Source organism: Phacochoerus africanus, chromosome 5, assembly GCF_016906955.1.
Source record: "Phacochoerus africanus isolate WHEZ1 chromosome 5, ROS_Pafr_v1, whole genome shotgun sequence".
In the NCBI taxonomy this organism is placed as follows: Eukaryota; Metazoa; Chordata; class Mammalia; order Artiodactyla; family Suidae; genus Phacochoerus; species Phacochoerus africanus.
In genome coordinates, this window is record NC_062548.1 from 37091876 (window position 1) to 37115025 (window position 23150).

At 49.0% G+C, this 23150-nt stretch overlaps 1 protein-coding gene, 1 long non-coding RNA gene and 1 other non-coding gene across 9 annotated transcripts in view; 1 reads left to right on the forward strand and 2 right to left on the reverse strand.

Annotated features, from left to right (window-relative positions):
- Window positions 1-23150, reverse strand: part of CLEC16A (C-type lectin domain containing 16A) — a 221225-nt gene that overhangs the window by 190828 nt on the left and 7247 nt on the right. For all 7 annotated transcript variants that reach the window (XM_047780499.1, XM_047780497.1, XM_047780498.1 and 4 more), the window contains exons 2-4: window positions 16591-16719; window positions 11491-11624; window positions 1483-1631 (exon numbers count right to left, since the gene is read on the reverse strand). In XM_047780499.1, coding sequence (XP_047636455.1) covers window positions 1483-1631; window positions 11491-11624; window positions 16591-16719 — 412 coding nt within the window. The remainder of the gene's footprint in view (window positions 1-1482; window positions 1632-11490; window positions 11625-16590; window positions 16720-23150) is intronic.
- Window positions 6137-6240, reverse strand: LOC125128511 (U6 spliceosomal RNA). The gene has a single exon (XR_007135224.1). It is a non-coding gene; the product is annotated as a U6 spliceosomal RNA (small nuclear RNA).
- Window positions 11557-13187, forward strand: LOC125127471 (uncharacterized). Its single transcript, XR_007134942.1, has 3 exons — window positions 11557-12076; window positions 12602-12672; window positions 12810-13187. It is a non-coding gene; the product is annotated as an uncharacterized LOC125127471 (long non-coding RNA).

The following is a 23150-nucleotide window of genomic DNA, read 5'->3' on the forward strand; positions in this document are numbered from 1 at the left end:
CAGGCTGCTGCCGCCACAGCACATGGACAGAGCTGGGCAGATTTTGCCCAAACTCAGCGGGACTGTGGTGTGACATCCAACACAGCCTGTGCAGTGTATGTGACCACCGACCAGAAGACACCTGCCACACTAACAGCGCAGGGCTGCGTGCCAGCTGCCTCCAAGGTGGCCCATCACCCTGGCTCGCCTGCTGGAGTCACCGTGCTGTCCTCCCACACGGGGTCAGGGCTGGCCTGCGCCGCCGAAAGAGCACTGGAAGGCATGGCGTGTGGCTGCCGAGGCTGGGTCGGGAAAGGAGTTACGGCTTGGCTTCCTGGGGTCATCTGTTTTACGGGGAGCCAGCTGCCGAGTCGTGTGGATACTCAAGCAGCCCCCTGTAGGGGCCAGGGTGACCAAGGCCTCCTGCCAACGGCCAGCACTGCGCGGTCAGCCGTGTGAGGGAGCCTCCTAGGAGCAGACCCTCCGACCCTAAGCCGGCCTTCAGATGACGGGCGCCACCTGCGAGACTGAGCCAGGACTGCCCTGCCAGGCCGCTCCCAAATTTCAGACACGCCGTGAGGAAATGTGATAGAATTCTGACCAGCAAGTCAGGAGGGGAAGTCTGCTGAGAGGCTTCTGGGAAAGAAGTTTTTGGGACACAAGAAGGGACATTATCTCATCAGGCTTTTCAGAAGTGGTGTGTGAGTACGTGACGTTTGGAGCTCCTACAGCCATCCTGAGACCGTGAGGGGTTGAGCCTGAGGACAGACGCCAATGGAACGGTCAGCAGAGCAGGAAGATGGAAAAGCGTGGGTCGCTGACGAAGTGGTTGAGCCACGGGACAAAGCAGCCCTGGGACAGGCAGCATCTGTGCCTTCTGGTATGTGAGATAAACAGACCTGATTCTTCAAGTTCCCTTTACTTGTGAGAACAGCAGCAACTTATTTATTTAAAGTGCTAGTAATTTTCTCAAAGAATACCAGCGATTTGAGGTTACAAGGAATGGTACTGGCTACAATTTTAGGATGCCAGGTACATGCTAGTTGCTTTGAAGACATGATCTCATTTAAATCAATCCCCGGAAGGGCCTTTGAGGTAGAAACTATCATTCCCATTTCTCAGATAAGGAAACTGAGGCTCATAGGACTGGTACCTCTCTGAGGTCACAGAGCAGGGAAGTGGCAGAGCTAGGCCTGACTGGAGTTTCTGTTTTGCCAACCAAGAAGCACAACCCTGAGTTATTTACTGGGCATGTCTCCCCACCGAGAGTATAGTGCGCTCAGGTAGCACCAAATGAATTTTACATCAAAAATAGGGAAGGTAACTTGTTAAAAAAAAAAAAAAATTAATGCACACCCAGGTCAAAAACAGCACTACTGTGAACATCAGGAAACAGGAACGCGTAGGTGCTCTGTGAACAGACTCAGGTCACCCGTCAAACAGAGGCACTGCTCTGATCAGCTCGCTTTCCCCCAAAGCTGTATGGAACCGGCACTCACTCACCTCATTGTAAAAGAAATGCACAGTGTGGTTGTTGAGTTTTAACGAAAGCGTTTTCAGGAACGATATGTAATATGCCATAATCTCTTCATCGGAAAAGTCAAACTTATGGACAATGATAGAATTTACATAGTTATTAGAGAGCAAATAATCTAGAGGGAGAAAAAAAGAAAGAAAACAGGTTAATTACTTGACGCTGGAGGCAAGTCCAAGAACGAGCAGATGACCACATGACTGTACGCGAACCCATCAAGCTAAGAGGGAGCAGCTTAACCTTCAACCTGCAAAGGTATCGGCCACCAGGCCTAAGCACCAGCAAGTTCCAGAGCAATGCCAGGGAAAGCCTGGGCCGCCCCTCCCTCCCTCCCACACCGGCAAGGTTCAGCAGAGAGCCCGTGGAGGGCTGGGGGCAGAAGAGCTGGCATGTGGGCCTTTTCACAAACCGCCCACGGTGAGGGGGAACAGCACTGTGTCTTATGAAAGATGGCCCCATCTTGCCATCGAAAGTCACACAGTCACCCTCGAATGTGACAATGCTACAGAGGGCACCATCTGGTTTTTTTCGCCCTATAAGGCCACATGATTTCATAAAGGCCACTTCTGGCTGAATCTCCACCACCTGCCCGGCACCAGGTGCTACACACTCATTTATCATCATGAAGACACTGCAGTGTAGGCCTTGTTGTCCCGCTGTGCTGATGAACTAAAAAAAAATAAGGTTACTTAATGTGTCAGAGGACACTGAGACAGCGAGTCGGAGAGGGAACCCAAACCCAGGTCTGCTGTCCTATGTTAACACCATCACTAACTAAGGCGGGCCAGCGATGAAAACTGGGAGACGAAAGTTGGCTTGAGGGCATCGGGGCTGACTGGAGACGGGCCGCCCCTGCTAAGGTCCCCACCCCTGCACAAGCACAGGCCCAGCATGGGGAGAGCTTCCCACCATGCGAAGGGAGCTGGAAAGCACAGATCGGAAGGCTGTGTCTTGGAAGCCAAAGGGCCGGCCAACGGACCAACGAGTGCTGCAAGCTGTGCTGGCCAGTGAAGACAGGTCCTCGCTGCTCAAAGTCTGGTCCTTGGACCAGCAGCACAGCATCACCGGGAGCTTGTCAGACATGTGGGATCTTGGGCCCCAGCCCCGACCTCGACTCAGATGCCTGGCTGGGCCCAGAACTCCGGGTTAAGAAGCCCCACAGGGCTTCCCATCACACTCGTATTTCAGAGGCCCCGGGTTCAAAGGCAGATTTGGGTCCATGCTGCCTCTGCCACCTCCTAGCGGGGTGACCTTGAATGAACCACTTAGCCTCCCCACCCCCAGCTTCCGTGTCTGAAAACAGGGATAACAAGACCTTCCTTACAGGCACTGATGCACCAAACGCGCTGAGGCCCGTGAGGAGCACGAGGGAGCACGGCTCACACGGCTGCTGCTCTACTCTGCACTGTAAATGGGTGATTCCTGACTGCCACCACCAGGCCCCCAGGCATGACTGTTGTTCTTGGGGGATTTAGAAGCAAACCAGTGAGTTATTTGGTGCCAAAAAAGGTCCCTTACGTAAGGCAAAGTACTACTGAAAAGGCTAGCATCGCAGACACAAATGAAGAGCCATTGGGGAGCAGGGGGCGTGAGAGGGGCCGCAGGGTGGGCCCAGGGCCGGGTGCTCCTCAGAATGTGTTCTCAGAGCAGGCTCTGCAGGTAGGATGTCAAAACTGTCATTTTCGAAATTTGACTATGACACTCCCTGAGGGAGATCCTGGGACCTGCTCCAAGAGAGGAGACAGCAGATCTGGGATGGGGTCCCAGATTTAGAATTTTAATATGTTTAACAATGAAGTTACGGAGTGTCTGTTGTGGCTCAGCAGGTTAAGGACCCGACTAGCATCCATGAGGATATGGGTTCGATCCCTGACCTCGCTCAGTGGGTTAGGATCTGGTGTTGCCATGAGCTGTGGTGTAGGTCGCAGACGTGGCTCGGATCCAATGTAGGCCAGCAGCTGCAGCTTGGATTTGACCCCTAGCCTGAGAACTTCCATACGCCGCAGGTGTGGCCACAAAAAAAAAAAAAAAAAAGGTTACACACAACCATGCAAAATCTACAGGATGCAGCAAAAGCAATCCTAAGGGGGAAGTTCAAAGTAATACAGGCCTTTCTCAAAAAACAAGAAAAATCACAAAAAAAAACCCAGCCTACCACCTCAAAGAATTAGAAAAAGAAGAACAAACAAAACCTGAAGTTGGCAGAAGGAAGGAAATCATAAAGATCAGAGAGGAAAGAAAGAAAACCGAGATTTTAAAAAACAGAGAAAATCAATAAAACTAAGAGCTCATTTTTGGAAAGGATAAACAAAATCAACAAACTTCTGGTCAGGCTCACTAAGAAGAAAAGAAGAGGGCCCAGGAGTTCTCATCGTGGCGCACTGGTTAACGAATCCGACTAGGAACCATGAGGTTGTGGGTTCGATCCCTGGCCTTGTTTGGTGGGTTAAGGACCCGGCATTGCCATGAGCTGTGGTAGGTCGCAGATGAGGCTTGGATCTGGCGTAGGCCGGCGGCTACAGCTCCAATTCGACCCCTAGCCTGAGAACCTCCATATGACGTGGGAGCAGCCCTAGAAAAGGCAAAAAGACAAAAAAAAAAAAAAGAAAAAAAGAAAAGAAGAGGGCCCAAATAAACAAAATGAGAAACAAAAGAGGAGAATTCACAGTTGACACTGTAGAAATACAAAAACTCGTAAGAGAATATGATTGTATGCCCCCCAAAAATGGACAACCTAGAAGTAAGGGACAAATTTCTAGAAACATACAGCCCACCAAAACTGAATCAAGAAGAAATAGATCATTTGAACAGACTGATCACTGGAAGTGAAATAGAATCTGTAATTTAAAAAACTCCCTGCAAACAAAAGTCCAGGAACAGATGGCTTCACTGGGGAATTCTACCAAACACACAAAGAAGAACTTATACCCATTTCTTCTCAAACTCTTCCAAAAGAATGAAGAGAAGGGAACATTCCCAAAGTCACGCTATGAAGTCACCATCACCCTGATACCAAAACCAGACAAAGACACTAACAAAAACAAAAAAAAAAATTATAGGCCAATGTATTTGATGAACATAGATGCAAAAATCCTCAACAAAACATTAGCAAACTGGGAGTTCCCATTGTGGCACAGGAGAAATGAATCTGACTAGGAACCATGAGGCTGCGGATTCAATCCCTGGCCTCGCTCGGTGGGTTAAGGATCCAGCATTGCTGTGAGGTGCAGTGTAGGTCGCAGACGTGGCTCGGATCTGGCATTGTTGTGGCTCTGTCACAGGCTGGCAGCAACAGCTATTATACCCCTAGCCTGGAAACCTCCATATGCCTTGGGTGCGGTCCTCAAAAGACAAAAGACAAAAAAAAAAAATTTAGCAAACTGAATGTAACAACACATAAAAAGGATCACATACCATTGTCAAGCTGGATTCATCCCAGGGGCACAAGGATGGTTCAACATATGCCTATCAATCAACTTGATTACATCACATCAATAAAAGAAAAGATAAAAACCAAATGATCATCTCAATAGAGGCAGAAAAAGCATTTGATAAAATTCAGCATCCATTTACGATAAAAACTCTTGGGAGTTCCCTTCGTGGCTCAGGGATTAACGAAGTAATCACTAGTATCCATGAGGATGCAGGTTCAATACCTGGCCTTGCTCAGTGAGTTAAGGATCCAGTGTTGCCGTGAGCTGTGGCGTAGGTCGCAGACACGGCTTGGATCTGGCATTGTTGTGGCTGTGGCGTAGGCCAGCAGCTGAAGCTCTGATTCAACCACTAGCCAAGGAACTTCCATATGCCATAAGTGTGGCCATAAAAAGCAAAAGCAGGCGCTCCTGTTGTGGCTCAGCAGTTAACAAACCCAACTGGGATCCCTGAGGTTGCAGGTATGATCCCTGGCCTCGCTCTGTGGGTTAAGGATCTGGCGTTGCTGTGAACTGTGGTGTTGGTCACAGATGTGGCTCGGATCCTGAGTTGCTGTGGCTGTGGTGTAGGCTGGTGGCTACAGCTCAGATAGGACCCCTAGCCTGGGAACCTCCATATGCCGCAGGAGCGGCCCTAGAAAAGGCAAAAAAAAAAAAAAGCAAAAGCAAGCAAACAAACAAAAACCCTCTCACCAAAGTGAGTACAGAGGTACTGCATCTCAACATAATAAAAGTCATTTATGACAAACCCATGGGAAACATAATACTCAATGGTGAAAAGCTGAAAGCCTTCCTGCTAAACTCTGGAAGGAGACAAGGATGCTCACTCTTACCACTTCAATTCAACACAGTAGTAGAGAGGTTCCCTGGCGGCTCCGTGGGTTAAGGATCCGGAGTTGTCACTGCTGTGGCTCAGGTTTGGTCCTTGGCCCTGGAGCTTCTGCATGCCATAGGTGTGGCAAAAAATAAAAATAAAAAAATAAAACACTGGTAGTCTTAGCCACAGCAGTCAGGCAAGAAATAAAAGATATCCACATTGCAAGGGAAGAGGTAAGATCATCCTTATATGCAGATGACATGGTACCCTATATAGAAAACCTTAAAGACTCCACAAAAAAGCTATTAGAAGTGATAAATTCAGCAAGGTAGCAAGATACCAGATTAGCATACAGAAATCTGTTACTTTTTTTTTTAAAATATGGAACGTGTCACGAATCTGTGTGTCATCCTTGCGCAGGGGCCATGCTCATCTCTGCATCATTCCAATTTCGGTGTATGTGCTGCCAAAGCCGGCACAGAAACCTGTTACTTTTCTTTGCACGAACAATGAGTATCGTAAAGAGAAAGTAAAAAATCACGCCCGGAGGAGCTCCTCCCGTGGTGCAGTGGGTTAAGAATCTGGCTGCAGCGGCTATGGTCACTGCGGAGGTGCGGGTTTGCCCTCTCCCCGACCTCCAGCCTGGCACAGTGGGTTAAAGGATCCAGTGTTTCCACAGCATGGCTTGGGTTCAATCTCTGGTCCAGGAACTTACATATGCCATAGGTGTGGCCTTAAAAAATAAGTAAATAGGAGTTCTCGTCGTGGCTCAGCAAAAACAAATCTGACTAGGATCCAGGAGGACACAGGTTCAATCTATGGCCTCACTCAGTGGGATAGGGATCTGGCGTTGCCATGAGCTGTGGTGTAAGTCACAGATGCAGCTCAGATCTGATGTTGCTGTGGCTGTGGCATAGGCCATGGCTACAGTTCCAATTAGACCCCTAGCCTGGGAAACTCCAAATGCCTTGGGTGCGGCCAAAAAAAAAAGACACCAATAAATACATACATAAAATCACATCCAAAAAAAAAAAAAAACCCTAGGGAAAAAGCCTGACCTTGGTGAAAGACTTTTATGTTAAGAACTATAAAACACTGCAAAAAGAAACTGAAGATGATTTAAAGAAATGAAAGGATATTCCATGTTCTTAGATTCTAAGAATATTGTTAAAATGGCCATACTTCCAAAGCAATCTACAAATTTAATATGATCCCTATCAAATCACCTATGACATCTTTCACAGAACTAAAACAAATAATCCTAAAATGTACATGGAATCACCAAAGACCCAGAATTGCCAAAGGAATCCTGAGGAAGAAGAACAAAGCTGGAAACATAAACCTTCCAGACTTCAGACAATGCTACAGAGCTACAGTAATACACTGTGGTACTGGCACAAAAACAGACCTATGGATCAATGGAACAGAATAGAGTGCAGAAATAAACCCACACACCTATGGTCAATTAATCTTCAACAAAGGAGGCAAGAATATACAATGGAGAAAAGACAGTCTCTTCAGCAAGGAGTGCTGGGAAAGCTGGACAGCCACATGTAAATCAATCAAGTTAGAACACACCCCCACGCCATACACAAAAAGGAACTTAAAATGGTTTAAAGACTTAAACATAAGACCTGACACCATAAATCTCCTAGAAGAGAACATAGGCAAAACAGTCTCTGACACAAATCATAGCAACGTTTTCTTAGGTCAATCTCCCAAGGCGAAAAAAATAAATGGGACCTGATCAAACTCGTAAACTTTTGCACCACAAGGAAAACCATAAACAAGTGAAAATATAACCTATGGAAGAAAAGGCAACCCTCCTGCACTGGTGGTGGGAATGCAAACTGGTGCAGCTATCATGGAGAATGGTATGGAACTTTTTAGCAAAAAACTAAAAACGGAGTTACCAAACGATCCAGCAATGCCACTCCCGGGTGTACATCTGGAAAAGACAAAAACTCTAATTTGCAAAGATACATGTGCCCCAATGTTCACAGCAACACTATTTACAACAGCCAAGACATGGACATAACTTAAGTGACCCCCAACAGAGGAATGGGTAAAGAAAGATGGGGTACATTTACATGATGGAATATTACTGAGCCCTAAGAAAGAAGAAAATAATGCCATTTGCAGCACCATGAATGGGCCTAGAGTTTATCATACTGAGTAAAGCAAGACAGAGAAAGACAAATATTATCTAATATTTGGAATATAAAAAAATTGATACAAATGAACTTATTTGCAAAACAGAAATAGACTCCCAGACAGAAAACAAACTTACGGTTACCCAAGGGGAAATGGGGGGTGGGGAGGGTACACGAGGTGCTCCAGATTAACAGATACACATCGCTATAAATAAACAAACAACGAAGACCTACTGCAGAGCACAGGGAGCGACATTCAGTATCCTGCAAAAGTGAACTGAGGTCACACACATCACTAATCCAGGATACAGCTCGATACATGGGGAAATGTGCATGCACATGAATTTTAAGTCCTCGCACCTATGCAGTTACAGACACACCTCACAGAGCGTAGGGGTCCAGCTCCATGAACTTCTGCCAATACACACACCACGGAAGCACCATCCGGGTCAGACACAGCGTGTTTCCAGCTCCCCAAAAGGTCCCTCACACCCTCTCCCCAAAGACAGCCCCAGCCTGACTGCCAGCACCATCGACGCGTCTGGGCAGTTCTCCTGCTTCACACACACGGACTCACGCGGGAAGCTGGCTGCTGGTGTCCAGCCTCGTTCCCTCATCCTCGCGCCGGGTGAGCCACCCCGAGGCATGTGTGTTAGCACCTTCCTTCTCCGCCTTTCGGCTACACGATGTTCTGTTCTTTGAACAGTCTACAACCTATCCACCCAGAATCTACACCTGTGACAAGCAGCCAGGCGAGGCACTTCTTTTCATCCTGTTGTGCCTGCTGTGGTTGGCTGGGGACGAAGGAACTGGCTGGAGAAGGGACTGTCAGACCCGCTGTGACTGGTTAGTGGCTGCTGGGCCACCAGAGGGGCAGACGCCTATGCTGGCGGCTTCAGATGTGCGATGGCGGGGCTCTGGGCTGCACTCGAACTGGGAGAGCCACATGCTCCCATCCTTCCCCAGCGGGGACTTTTCCAGGGCCTCCACGACATGACTCTGTGGGTGGTGGGGCCACCAGCCGGGCGGCAGAGGTGCCTCTATTATTCGCCTGGGATTTTTCTACTACCCCCTCACTGTGTGGCCAGCTTTCTGTGGTATCCTTTTATAATAAACCCAGGAGTCTACAAGTAATCTCAGTCTCTCGGGCCTTCTGTCACTTAGGTCAGCAAACCCAACAGGCAACAGGTGCACTCGTGAAAGGGCTGCTCGTAATAGCGAAAATCCGGAAACCACCTAAACGCCCGTGGGCACGTCAAATAAGTTACAGGCCGCTAAGATGCAGCTCTTGAACCAAACAAGGAACGGACAATATGGAAATCTAAGATACACCAGTAACTTGGAAAATAAAGCAAAGAGCAAAGCGGTATGTGTCTGGTGGAGTGTTAGGGTGAGAAGTTTTGCTTTCTATAGTATGGCAATGTTTGATTTTTTTATTGCTTTACAACGAGGACAGTGTCTTTCTATAATTAGAAAATAAAATGAAAAGCAAAAGTCACCTATCCTTCTCACCCCCATACATCCAAGTTGTGTGAAAAGCGAGTGATTGCGGCTGCTCTTGCAGGGCTCATAAATGTGGTCTGGTGACTTCTCTGTAAGGACAGCAGCATCTGCCCAGTTTTCCTACAGCACAGCACCCTTTTTAGTGCTAGGACAACGAAAGCCATGTGACCCAGAAAGTCCAGAATTTTCCCCTGTCCCAACCCCCTCTTCAATCCAGCAACCCCAGGGTTACGGGAGAACAGTTACCTGGGGGAACGCTGGATTTAGTGGTAAAACCACCCCTACTGGACACTTCCATCTGCCAGACACCATACCACGCTCTGCACATCCACTCAATCCTCAATCCTCAAACCACTCTAATCACCAGCTACTACTATCACCTCTACATCACAGATGCAGAAACTGCCGCTTGGAGAGTTCACTCCCCAGAAGCCGTGCGGGGAGCATGGGGCAGAGCCAGACATGAGCCCACGTTGGGTCTAAGTCCGTGGCCTGCACCAGTGAGTTGGGTCTTCCCCTCTCGGAGTTTTCAGAAACCACGAACAGTTTATATCCAGGATGACAAAAGCTGTTAACAAGGGAAACCACTTAGGGAGTGAGTCAACTCACAGCTAACTCACACTCACGAGGAAGAGTCAAGAGAGCCTCCTGGGACCGCAGCACCACCTAGTGGCCGCTTCCTGGGGCAGCAGCACAGCCTAGTGGCCACCTCCTAGGACAGCAGCACCATCTAGTGGCCGCTCCCTGGGACAGCAGCACAGCGTAGCGGCCACTCGGACAACCACCAGTGAGCAGCTCTTTCCCACCTCTCCCTCCTCAGGAGAAAGGTTCCCCTCCCTACCTCCTCCCAGCCACCAGAAACTTTTTTTAAACCTGTCTTGGGGACGCAGAACCTGCCTGTGGCATAGACATTCGGTCACTTGTCTTCTCTTCCCAGCTCCCTGCGGGCAGGGCCTGGGGCTTGGTGCAATCATCTTGGACTAAAAAGCTCCTGGTCCAGCACGGAGGCTTAGGAGCTAAACCAGGGCTCCTTCCCCTCAGCACCGCTGACATTTCGGGCCAAATACTCCTTTACTGTGGGGGGCTGTCCTGCGCACTGTAGGACGTTCAGCAGCATCCCTGGCCTCCACCCACTAGATGCCGGCAGCACCCGCCTCCCCTTACGACAACCAGTGATGTCTCCAGACAATGACACGTGTCTACTAGGAGCACAGTCACCCCAGCTGGGGGCCAGTGAGCTAACTCACTGGGCTGAAGCCCCTTCTCGACTCTGGCCTCCCTAGAGCCGTCGTCTGGGGCCAATGACTCCAACTCTCTGGGGGTTAAGTGAGGACACTGACAGCACCTGCCTGGCAGAGTGGCTGCTGCAGATAGATGAAGGGCTTGGGCTCAGCGAGGGCAGGGGAGAGGCTCCAGGTCACATCCCTGCCAGCCAGGCAGTGGGACTGGAGCAGGCACGTCCGGTGCCAAAGCCACACCCTCGTGGGTCCCCTGGCCGAGCTCTCCCTCACCCACTGCTTCCAGTGCTCACTCTGCTGGCTGATTATTCAGCGAGCCCAGCTCTTTCATAACAGCTAATAAAGAAGAAACGCAACCTCCCCCCAGCCCCCTGAGAACTACTCAGCAGAGGGGTGCCCTCTCTTCACCCCTCACACTACCCTACCCCAAATTCACATGCTGAAGCCCTAACCCCAACATGAATGTATGTGGAGACGGAGCCTTTGAGGAGGTAGTTGAGGAGCTCAGAGGGTGGGGCCCTCATCCGAGAAGACTGGCGTCCTTACAGAAAAAGGAAGAGACACCAGGCCTCCGTCCCCATGCAGAGGACACAGCACAAAGGCGGCCGTCTGCAAACTGGGAAGACAGGCCTCACCAGACGCCAACCCTGAGGGCGCCGTGACCTTGGACTTCCAGCCTCCAGAACCGTGAGAAAAGAAACGTCTGTCGTCTGAGCCACCCTGCCTGGGGCATCCTGTCACAGCGGCCCAAGCACCCCGAGCCTCGCCAGAAGCACAGACAGGCAGCCAGCGCGCGGCGGCGGCGGGCGGGGGCAGGCGGCAGGGCCGTCCTTACAGAGCGAGGTCTCGTGACTGATGTTCTCGAAGAGGATGTTCAGGGTCTGCAGCAGCTGAACGCACACGTAGCGGCCCGACCTCTGCCGCAGGATGTTCAAGAAGAAAACGAACATGTTCTTCTCCAGGAAGAAGCTGCAGGAGGAACGGGACAGCGTCAGCGGTCGGCTTCTGAGGGGGCCGCGCCTCCACACCGGCCTCTGCGGGCGCCCCCCACGCGTGCGCCCCCCACTAAGGCCTTGGCTTCCGCGCTCCCCGGCTCCCGCGGCGCCACCCTCCACCCAGCAAGACACCGTCCAGCTGCTCCTCCGGGAAGGGGAGATGCTGACTCCGGGAAGCAGGGCACCGCTAGCCTTCGGCGGGGTGGCAGAGGTCTCCCCGACGCAATGACTGCCCCATGCCCTATCTACGCCCACGGACCCCACTCGCAGCATTTTCCACCCACTATGTACAAACTTCGTCTTCCTCACGAAGCCTCTTTGCTTTGCTTTCAGTTTTGAGGGTTCTCCACCAACTTGGGAACCAGAATAATTTCCTACAAAGGGACAAGACGATGAACAGTAACAAGGGTTTGGGTTCCTAAAACGGTGAGTTTGTCCTTTCCAGATCTAGGGAAGGAGAACTGGAGGGAAACAGAAGGGGCTGACAGAGCGATGGGTCCCCAGCCTGTCCCCAAGTCTGCACTGCCCTTCTTGTCCTGGAGGGGACATTTGTCTGGATGCAACCTGGGGGCACTGACTTTGGGGGCGGGCACACACTGACTCTTTCAGCATTGAAATGGAGGACTGCCCCCCATGCCTTTCTTTAACGGAAAAAATTAAAAAAAAAAAAAAAAGGGAAGAAATGACTGGGAGTTCCCTGGTGGATTAGTGGTTAAGGATCGGGCATTGTCACTGCTGTGGCTCAGGTTTGACCCCTGGCCCAGGAACTTCCACATGCCACCAGTGCACCCAAAAATAAATAAAGGAAGGAAGGAAGTTTCTAGCTATGTCTCTTCTGTATCCCAGCTAAGACCAGATAACCCCTCATGTGGGATGCTCGGAACAAATGCCGGCAGCCCCGTGGGTCACTGGTTGATTCAGGGTGGGTGTCTCTCTCCCCTCTGCTGTCAGCTCCCTGGAGGCAGGAAGACGGGCCCAGCTCTGGCTCAGTGCTGCATCCCTCCTGTCTGAATCACGACAGGGTAAGTGAACACATCAACACTTCACAAGACCCCTAAAACCTTTTCTGATTCTGGGAAATGTGTGCCTGTAAATGCCATCCACATTAGTCCCCGGACTGTTTCTATCATTTGACCGATTCTACCTTCCTCTGCTTCAGGCTGTGTGACTCACTGACTCCCAATGGGCTCACTGCAGCCCAGTGACCAACCTGGGAACTTGCTGAAATGGCTGTACCTACATCTTGCCCAGGGATGGGTTCCGTGGGTCTGGTGGGAAATCCAGGAGCCTGGATTTCTGAGACTCCCTAGGGGAGTGAGGGGCTCCTTGGAAGAGTGGCTGCTTCTTGGGCTGGAGCACCTTATGGCAGCAGAAAGTTAGGACATGCTCAAAACCCACAAGGATGGGCCTGTGTCAAAGGGACCCAGGAAGCAACCTGAAAGAGCTCCCAATGCCTTCAAAGCTGCAACAACGCCTGCCACAGATAACGCAGTATAGGATTACGATCCAAACTGTAAAATAAATACCCACGAGTCGATAGTGATACACAGATGTGACTCGTTTTATTTTGCTTTGCTTTACTGTGCCTTGCAGATATGGTATTTTTTACAAAGTGAAGGTCTGTAGCAGCCCTGTCTTGAGCAAGTCTATTGTCGCCATTTTCCCAACAGCATTTTTTTTTCTGTTTTTCCTTTTTTACAGCTGCACCTGTGGCGTGTGGAGGTTCCCAGGCTAGGGATCAAATTGGAGCTGCAGCTGCAGCCTACACTATGGCCACAGCAAAACCAGATCCAAGTCGCATCTGCAACCTGCACCACAGCTTGCGGCAACAATGAATCCTCAGCATGTTGAGTGAGGCCAAGGATCCAACCTGCATTCTCACAGACACTGTGTTGGGTTCCTAACCTGCTGAGCCACAGTGGGAACTCCTCGTACGCTGTTTTTTTAGACACAGTGCTATTGCACACTTAGAAGACTACAGTACAGTGTAAGCATAACTTTTTTGTATTATAGTTGATTCACAAAGTTCTGTCAATTTCTGCTGTACAGCAAAGTAACCCAGTTATACATACATATATATATATACACACATATATACTCCTTTTTTCACATTATTCTCCAACATGTTCCATCACAAGTGACTAGATATAGTTCCCTGTGCTATATAGCAGGATCTGATGTGTAAACATAACTTTTACATGCACTGGGACACTAAAAAAAAAGTCGTGTGACTCAATTTATTGCAGTATTTGCCTTATTGCAGTGGCCTGGAACTGAACCTGCCAAGATCTTCAAGGGATGTGTGTAAATAAATGACTGAATAAGTAAATAAATGAGAGGAGACAAAGCTTCCTTACAGAAAAATTTCAAATAGTGTAGCAGACACACCCCTTCAAGAAGGCGGAGCTTAGTTCCCAGGCCTGGGGAAGGGGGGCTGGACTTAGGGACCCACTTTCAGAGAATGGCGTAGGGGAGGGAGAAAGAGTAGCCTCGGAGAGGAAAAGCCTGGCAGACACCACCTTGGCCAAGGGATCAGGCTGACCTCACCAGGGACGGCGGGGACATAAGCATGCTGGGACGGGCAGGGCATTTCGCCTCTGGCGCATTCTTCCCCAGGCTAATCGTGAGAGAAACAGAAACCCAGGTTGGGGAACATTCTACAGGACGACTGGCCGTACTTCTCAAAATCATCAAGGTCATAAAAACAAGAGAACACCGAAAAACTAAAACATGATGACTAAATGCATTGTGGGAAGAGGTCCCTGGTGGCTCAGTGGGTTGAAGTGTCACTTCTGTGGCTGGGTTCACAGCTGTGGTGTGGGTTCAATCCCTGGCCCGGGAACTTCCACATGCTGCAAGTGTGGCAAAAAAAAAAAAAATGTGTTGTGGGAGCTAGATTGGGATCCTAGAGCAGAAAGAGGATGTTAGTGGCAAAACTGGCAAAATCCAAATCAGGTCTGGAGTTGATGGAATAGTAATGTTAGCATCTCAGCTTTTTTTTTTTTAAATAATTTATTCTTTCTTTGCTTCATTTTTATTTGTTTATTTTTTGGTATTTTTAGGACCGTACCCACAGCATATGGAGGTTCCCAGGCTAAGGGTCCAATCGGAGCTGTAGCCACTGGCCTACACCACAGCCACAGCAACACCAGATCTGAGCCGCATCTGCAACCTACACCACAGCTCACGGCAACACCGGATCCTTAACCAACCGAGCAAGGCCAGGGATCGAACCTGTATCCTCATGGATGCTTGCCAGATTTGTTTCTGCTGAGCCTTGACGGGAACTCTGCATCTCAGTTTTGACAAAATGCACTCTAGGCATTTAAGGCATTAATGGGAAAACAGGGTGAGGAGTAAATGAGGACTTTCTGTCCCCACCCCCATCTAAATCTAAAATTATCCCCTAACTTAAAAATGGATTAAAAACAAATCTTCTCGGGCCTCTGTTGGGCAGCCATTTAAGAATCACTGGGCCTCTAAGAGCGCAGCAGTTTCTCTACACGACAGATGGACTAAGTTCATTTTACTAAAGGGGCCATGGTTTCTAATCTTCACCTCAAGGGCCTTTCTCGTTTCCATAAACAGACACCAAACAACCAACCAACAGTATACTCCCCGGGGATCCTTAAAGGCAACCAGTCCCGTTTAGGAGCGACACCCACTTCACGCATGTTTTCCCCTGGGTATCACAGCTGGTGTCACTGGTTTGCCTTCTAGACAATTTGCATTTTCCACAGTATCTCTACCTTAGCTAACCTTACTGATGAAAATACAGAGCTACCAGAAAATCAGGATATCTAATAAGAAGTTGGGCTAGGAGTCAAACACCTGTATTTATTTTAAATTTGTTTTTAAGTGGCCTCAGTACTTATCACTGAAATTGTTTTCTATAAAAAGAACATCTGTGTTTGGTGGTTGTCATAACCCCAATTCTTCTGTACTCAGATGTTGGGACAGGTCTGTTGGAAAAAGCGGTTGATGGGCTATGGTCCTTGCTTTTTAACTGTCCAGTAGGGACACCTTTTAAAATTATTGTTTGCTTTTATTTCTTGAGTACTAGGCACTGGGCAGAGCACTTGCTCTCTCTCATTTAAAGATGAGGAAAGTACAGTGGCCTAAGACTGCTCATCTAGTAAGTACAAGAGTGAGAGAAACCCTTCCATGGGCTCCAGAGCGTGAGCCACTGCTCCATTTACCAGCTATGTGACCTTGAGCATAAACAAGGATGGAGGTGGGGTGACGATGAGGATGGGGACAGGGATGAAGACGGAGATGGGAATGAAGATGGGGATGGGAAGGGGAGGAAGATGGGGATGAAGATGGGGATGGGAAGGGGAGGAAGATGGGATGAGGATAAGGATGAAGATGGCGACAGAAACGGGATGAAGATGGGGGTGAAGATGGAGTTGGGGATGAAGACGGGGATGAGAATGGCGTTAGGGATGAAGATGAGAATGGGGATAGGGATAAGAATGGGGGTGGGGATGGGGATGGCTACATGGCCTCCACCCTGGAGAAGCTGGAAGACTTAGAAGGATTTATCTCCTAAGAGCTCTGCACTGTGGCCATTCAACAGTAACACAGCAAAAGCCCTTAGTGTCTCCCCCAGGGAAGGGTCTTTTAAGTTGACCAAGAATCTAAGTACCCAAGACATTTTCTCCTTCCTTTGGGGAGATAATGAGACATTACTAGGAAAAGTATCCATCACATTTTCAGTCTTTCTGGAGACATTCATTTCCATAACCTTCCCATTTTTAGCTGGCATTTTTACAGTGTTTCAAGGACATTTTATAGAGAGAGACAGAGACGGATATCTGTGCAAGACCAAGCTGGCGTTAAATTGTGACATCACCAGGAATGACTCATGGTACACAGTTAGAAAAATAGTCACGGGAGGAAGAAGAATCAAAAAACAACAAAAAACCAGATGCCCTTACTCAAATACAGAGCTGTCATTCTGATCCCCCCAGATCAGGATCTCGGTGATGGATCGAATGGTCTCCACCAGCAGGTTCCGGTTCTGCTCTGTGACAGTGGTGTTTTTGGTCAAAACATGGTACAGATACCTGAGAGAAAGGAAAGAAAAGAGAGTTCAAGGTTACCAACTGAAATGGAAGCCAGGCTCAGTGACCACTCGTGACATGTGGGGGACAATTAGGCTGTGCTTTTTTCAGATTTGGTTGTGAGCAGAATTCCCACTCAGGAGACATGACTCATCACCCAAGGGAAAACAGCAGCCAATGCCTTGAAGGGTTAAATAGCCAGGGACACGTGACTCAAACTGAGGCAAGACCTTCAGCTTCTCAAGACAGCCATCCTCAGACTGAGAGCTGGACAAATGGGCTGCAGACCCCCGGAGACTCAGACCCGGCAGAATTAAGAGTAGACCAGGCACCGCCGGCCTTCTCCATACTCTCGCAGGTGATTCCCGCGTCGGGGAGCAGGTGGAGGTGCAGGGCTCAGCCCAGGTGCCTAACCCACAGCCAGGCAGATACAGGGATGACAGGTGGAGTCAGAGACCCGGGATGGGGGTCCCGGAGCTGGGGGCAAAATCATGTGCACTCGTGCTCACCTTTGAATGGCCCATGACCCCCCGTGATGTGCAGAATGCCCATCAGGACTGAGGGCTCAGATGACACGGGTGGCGCCAAACTTATTTGCTGAGCACAGACTAATGCAAAATGGGTTTGGGAGGCAAGGGCTACGTCCCTCACCCACCCAAACATGCCTGGAAGGCCTCACTGCTTCAGATCTGTGCTGGAGCAGAGACAAAGGCCTGGCCCAGCCCTTAAGGCCCTCTGCAGGAATCACAGAGGCCAGTCCTGAGTGGTGTGGGACTAGCTACCTAGCCAGTGCCCACAGGGTGTGAACTGGCACAGCTTTTAAGAGACAATGTCTCCAGACTAAGGCAACTTCAGCTGTCATGGCATGGGAAGGAAAAGGGGACAGCAAGAGGGACTGACTCAGCAACAGTCACCTCCTGACTTCTGGACACTTCAGTTGGGGGGTGAGGGCTGGTGACGGCAAGGTAGGGAAAGGTTAGATAGGTCGCAAATCTCTAAAAATGAGTAGGACATGTAGAGGTGGAACCTTGTAAATGGAACAACAGGGAACCATCTGCTGCTTTCAGGGGCTGGGTTTCATTTATTAGTATTTTCGATCTTCGTTATACTTTAAAGATATGGTATAATTCGTCACAATCATTTAATCTAATTAAAAACTGCATCAACTCTGTTTTTGTTTTTTGGGGGTTTTGTTTTTGTTTTTTTGCTTGTTAGGGCTGCACCCGTAGCATATGGAAGTTCCCAGGCTAGAGGTGGAATCGGAGCTGTAGCCGGCCTACACCACAGGCACAGCAATGCCAGATCCGAGCCGAGTCTGTGACCTACATCACAGCTCATGGCAACGCCGGATCCTTAACCCACTGAGTGAGGCCAGGGATCAAACCCACAACCTCATGGTTACTAGTTGGATTGTTTCTGCTGCATCACAACAGGAACCCCACAACTGCATCAACTCTGAACATGCAATGCTAGTACAGCTCTCTCCAAACAGAGACGTCCAGCACCTGTGCCCAGGTCCACCGGCAGAGCCGCTCGAGGGAGTGCAGCCAGTGGCGCTCTGTGATTAGGTCACCCCCGGCACTAACCGCCCTGGGATGACTCCAGGGGGATCCACTGGTGAATCTATGTCTCCACCTCACCTCGCCTGCCTCTTCCCCAGAAGCCCCCAAGAGCAGACTTTTTCAAATTGTGATTCACAGGCCTTCTGCGTCAGAATCCCCTGCTGAAGCGACAGACTCTGGCTCCTCACTCCAGACCCCCATGGGCCCTGCACCCATCTAAGCCCTGCAAATCTTCAAATCTGCTGTTTGAAGGGGCTCCTGCTCTAGTTTCAGACCACGGCATCACTCACGCCATGGGCATCAGTGACCATGCAGTGATCATGCAGTGCGTGGTATGTCCCACAGCCGCTGTGACAGGCGCTGTTGGTGGCGTGGGGAGAGGCAGAGTCTCCCCACTCCGCATTTCCTTCTGTGGAGAGAACAACCTCCATCAGCGCCCCAGACCACACTCCTGGCCCAAGGGAAGGCCTGCTCTGAAGACCCCCAAGAGGGACGGGAGAGTTTAAAATCTTCAGGAGCAGCCCTGACTTCTATTCACTGTGCTTTCTGCCCGGAAAGCCTGTGCTGCCCTGACCAAGTGGCAAACTTACTCGTATGTCAAAACCCAGCTCAAGCATCTCTTGTGAAGCCTTCTTCCAGAACCTCCTGCTCTCTGGCCCCTGTGTGCCTGTATGCATTTGCTGCTGCCCGGACCACCCTGACTCGCAACGATCTGCCTTCTTCACTAGACCTGAGCTCCTCAAGGTCAGGAACACCTTCTCACTGATCCCCGTGACCCCAAAAGACTCCAGATTGTATGGCACCCAGTAGGTGCTCAATAAATGCAGAATGTGGGAAGGGTGAGGGGCCATCTCCATGAATATAAGGTGGATCAGAGCATACAGACTAAACACAGTCAAAGAGCCAAATACAACCCATCAGCGGCACAGAGCCGTGGTGACGAGTTCAGACTTTGGAGGCTGACAGACAGACCTGGGCTCCAGGCCTGGCCCTCTCACGTCCTACAAGCGGCCTTGGTTGACGCACTCCACCTCTCTGGAGCTCGTCTGGATTCTTCCAGACATCTGATGTGACAGCTCACAGAAAGAGCTGAGCATGGCGCCTGGCACACAGGAGGCACTCACTGGACACAGGGTTAGCTGCTACTACTATTATTACATCGTGGTCGTTATGATAGGGGCCAGTATTAACATCATTGCTAAATTTTACAAGGAATATTCAAGAATGAAGGAAGGAGAGACCAGGCTGGATCCAGTCATGAAATGACGATGGCATCAGGAGTTATAGGAAGGTCAGGAGAAACCAGCACAGGAAGTGGAAGGTCTGATATGAGCTGGGTGACATCAAGCAAGGTACTTAACCTCTGAGGTAACCTCAGTTATCTCACCTGTAAAACGGGAGCAGCCACGGCACCTAAATACTTTAGTTCCTACTATGGGTCCTTAGGAATAGACAAGGAAAAAGGCAGATAACTAACCTGGCAGGTCCCAGGGAGGACACAGGTGCCGGCTGATATTGGTGTTATCCTCACCTCCCTTACCCAATCCCTGGGAAAAAAATTCTAGTAACTGTGAGGAGGCCCTTACAGACAAATCCATAGAAAGGGCAGGGTGTTAAATCCTGAAAAGGAGATTCTAGGTGGTTCCAAATGTGGTGCATGTCCTACATGCCGGGCTCTGGGTGGGGGGACCCTCACATTCGCAGTAACCTGGGGCCGTGCACACTGTGAGCACCGCATAGGCCAGGCTGGGAACTAGGGTGTGCCCCGCAGCTCTCCCGCAATCACAGGAGGGAGGCAGGTCTGAGGATCCAGCTGATGCCGCTGGCCACTGGCAGCCCTTCGCAGTGGAGCCATCTGCTGGCACGTGGTGATGCAGCACCAGGGTTTCACCACAGGATGGCTAAGGATTTTTTCACAGGATAGGAGCCATTTTTAAGATTTTGTGTAAGGTGGCTGTGCAAGATTTTTGCCCATTTTTCACTAGGTGGAGTACCTTTATCTTATTAATTTTATGGAGTATATATTCTGAACACAAATCCTTTACTGGATATACATATGGTAAATATTTTCTCTGAATGTGGCTTGCCTTTTCACTATTTTCACAGTGGGCTCTGGATGAGCAAAAGCTCCTAATTTTATTTGTTTTTTTGGTTGCACCCGAAGCATGCACAAGTTCCTAGGCCAGGGATCGAACCCAAGCCACAGCTGTAAAGCCACAGCAGTGACAACCCTGGATCTTTGCACTGAGCCATTAGGAAAATCCAGAAGTTCCTAACTGTAATGTGGTCGAATTTATCAATCTTTCCCTTGGACAGTATTCTTTGTATCAACCTTAAGAATCCTTACCTACTCCACGTCATGAAGAAAGGCTGTTTTCTTCTGCAAAAACGTTACTGTCTTTAACCTTTCATGTTTTGACTTAGAGTACATCTGAAACTCATTTTTGTGTACAGTGTAAGGCATTGGCCAAAATTCATTTTCTCTGTATGGCTGTCTAGTTGACTCGGCATCATTTACTGCAAAGGTCCTCATTTCCCCAAAGCACTTCGGTGTCACCTTTGTCATTAACCAGGTGGCCACACACATGGGACTCTTTCTGGATGCTCTAGTTTCACTAATCTGTTCACCTTTGTGCTAATACCATGCTATATAATTACCACAGCTTTATAATAAATCTTGCTGTGTGATAACGTAAGGCTTCCAACTTCTTTTGTTTTTTTCATCATCATATTGCCTATTCTTGGCCTTTTGCATTTCCGTATAAATTTAAACATCACCTTCTCAATTTCTACAGAAATACCTGCTAAGATTTCCTTTAAGATTGCCCTAAATCAGGAGTTCCTGTTGTGGTGCGGCAGAAACGAACCCAACTAGTATCCGTGAGGATTGAGGTTTGATCCCTGGCCTCGCTCAGTGGGTCAGGGATCCAGCGTTGCCATGAGCTGTGGTATAGGTCGCAGATGTGGCTTGGATCCCAAGTTGCTGTGGCTGTGGTGTAGGCTGGCAGCTGTAGCTCTGATTTGACCCCTAGCCTGGGAACTTCCATAAGCTGCAGGTGCAGCCCTAAAAAGCATTAAAAAAAAAAAAAAATTGCCCTAAATCTACAGCCAACTATGGAGAGAATGGTTATCTTTTTGAAAGTATAACACGAAGACATGTACATTTTTTCAGTGTTTTTTCAGTGTGTGCTGGAGGGGGACCTGCACATCTTTTGTTAGATTTATTCAGAGGTATTTGATGGGGTTTTTTTTGATGCTGTTGTAAATGGTAGTGTTTTAAAATATTCACTTTCTAAATTTGTTGGTGGATGAACACCCACTAGATTTCAAGCTCTAAATTTCTATGAGGATGATACCAGCACTGGCTTATTTTTTCACCCCACAGTGCCTGAGAGCATTGTTTTAGGCAGTGTTTTAGGAAGGGACTCATTTGTTTAAATGCAGTGGGGGGAAAAAGAAAGCTGAATGGATAGAGATTTAATATTTGAATGCTGCATCTAATTCCACAGTTTTGGAAGATCCAGTAATTCATTGCCTCAGAGGTACTAATATAGTTTAATAACTTTCTGGTTTTAAACATAACCCTCATTTTAGAAAGGTTGGAAACGTCAACAACCACAAAAAGAGAAATGGCTCTTGTCAATCCACTGCCCAGAGATGGCCGCTGTGGGGGTCGCAATGTACTTCCCCGGGTTTTTTCCTTTTTGGATGTTTGCATAGTTAGGCTCAAGTCATGGGTTCCTGCTAAGATAACAGCGTGTTTGTTATTGGCAACTATTCGCAAGCATCAATCATCGCTGCATGGTACACCACTGAAAGGACGGCAAGGCAGTTCCTCTTCTACTGGGCACTGGATTCCCAATTGTTGAGATGATCAACAGTGTTAGGATGACCCTCTCTGTGCACAAGGCTGCCTGGCCCGTCTCTGATAAGTTTCCAAGGACAGAGTAACAGATTTTTCTCTTACAATGATAAAAACTGTTACAATGGTGGGAGTTCCCATCGTGGCGCAGTGGTTAATGAATCCGACCAGGAACCATGAGGTTGCGGGTTCAGTCCCTGGCCTTGCTCAGTGGGTTAAGGATTCGGCGTTGCTGTGAGCTGTGGTGTAGGTCGCAGACGTGGCTCGGATCCCGCGTTGCTGTGGCTCTGGCGTAGGCTGGTGGCTACAGCTCCAATTGGACCCCTAGCCTAGGAAGCTCCATATGCTGCAAGAGCGGCCCAAGAAATGGCAAAAAGACCAAAAAAAAAAAAAAAAAAGAAAAAGAAAAAGAAAACCTGTTACAATGGTAACATTTTCTCAAACTTTATGTGGGCACATTCTTATCATCACCATCAAAACAGTTGCAGCCTCCTATTGCCAGGCCCTGTTCTGCGTGCTTCAAGGTGTGTTCACTCATTAAGCCCTCAAAACAATCCTGCCAGGCTGAGGCTCTGGGGAACTAGGACCTGCCCAGAGTCCCAACCCAGGGACAGGTGACCTCATAACCCCCTGCTTATAACCCTTACAGTGTAGGGGATGCAAACAATGAGTTAAACACTTCCATTAGTCAAGCATTCACATGAAGTTATGGATGCCTAGCACACAAGATAACCAAATAGATAAACAACAAATCAAAAAGGCATCAAGGGGGGGCACGAAAACACCTGTCAGATCTTAAGGCAAAGCCTTATCACTGACCCTTATTCCATGTCTTTGGAAAAGAGCCAGAATGAGCATATCTCCAGCAGCCGTGCTGCGAAAGGCAGAATCCCAAATTCAGACTTTTACACACGAGCAAAGTCGACTGTGAGAGATGAGCCTAAGAGGTGGAAATGCCTGGAGACGGCCCGTTACCAATGTGCAACTGAGACAGCAGAGGCCGTCACCAA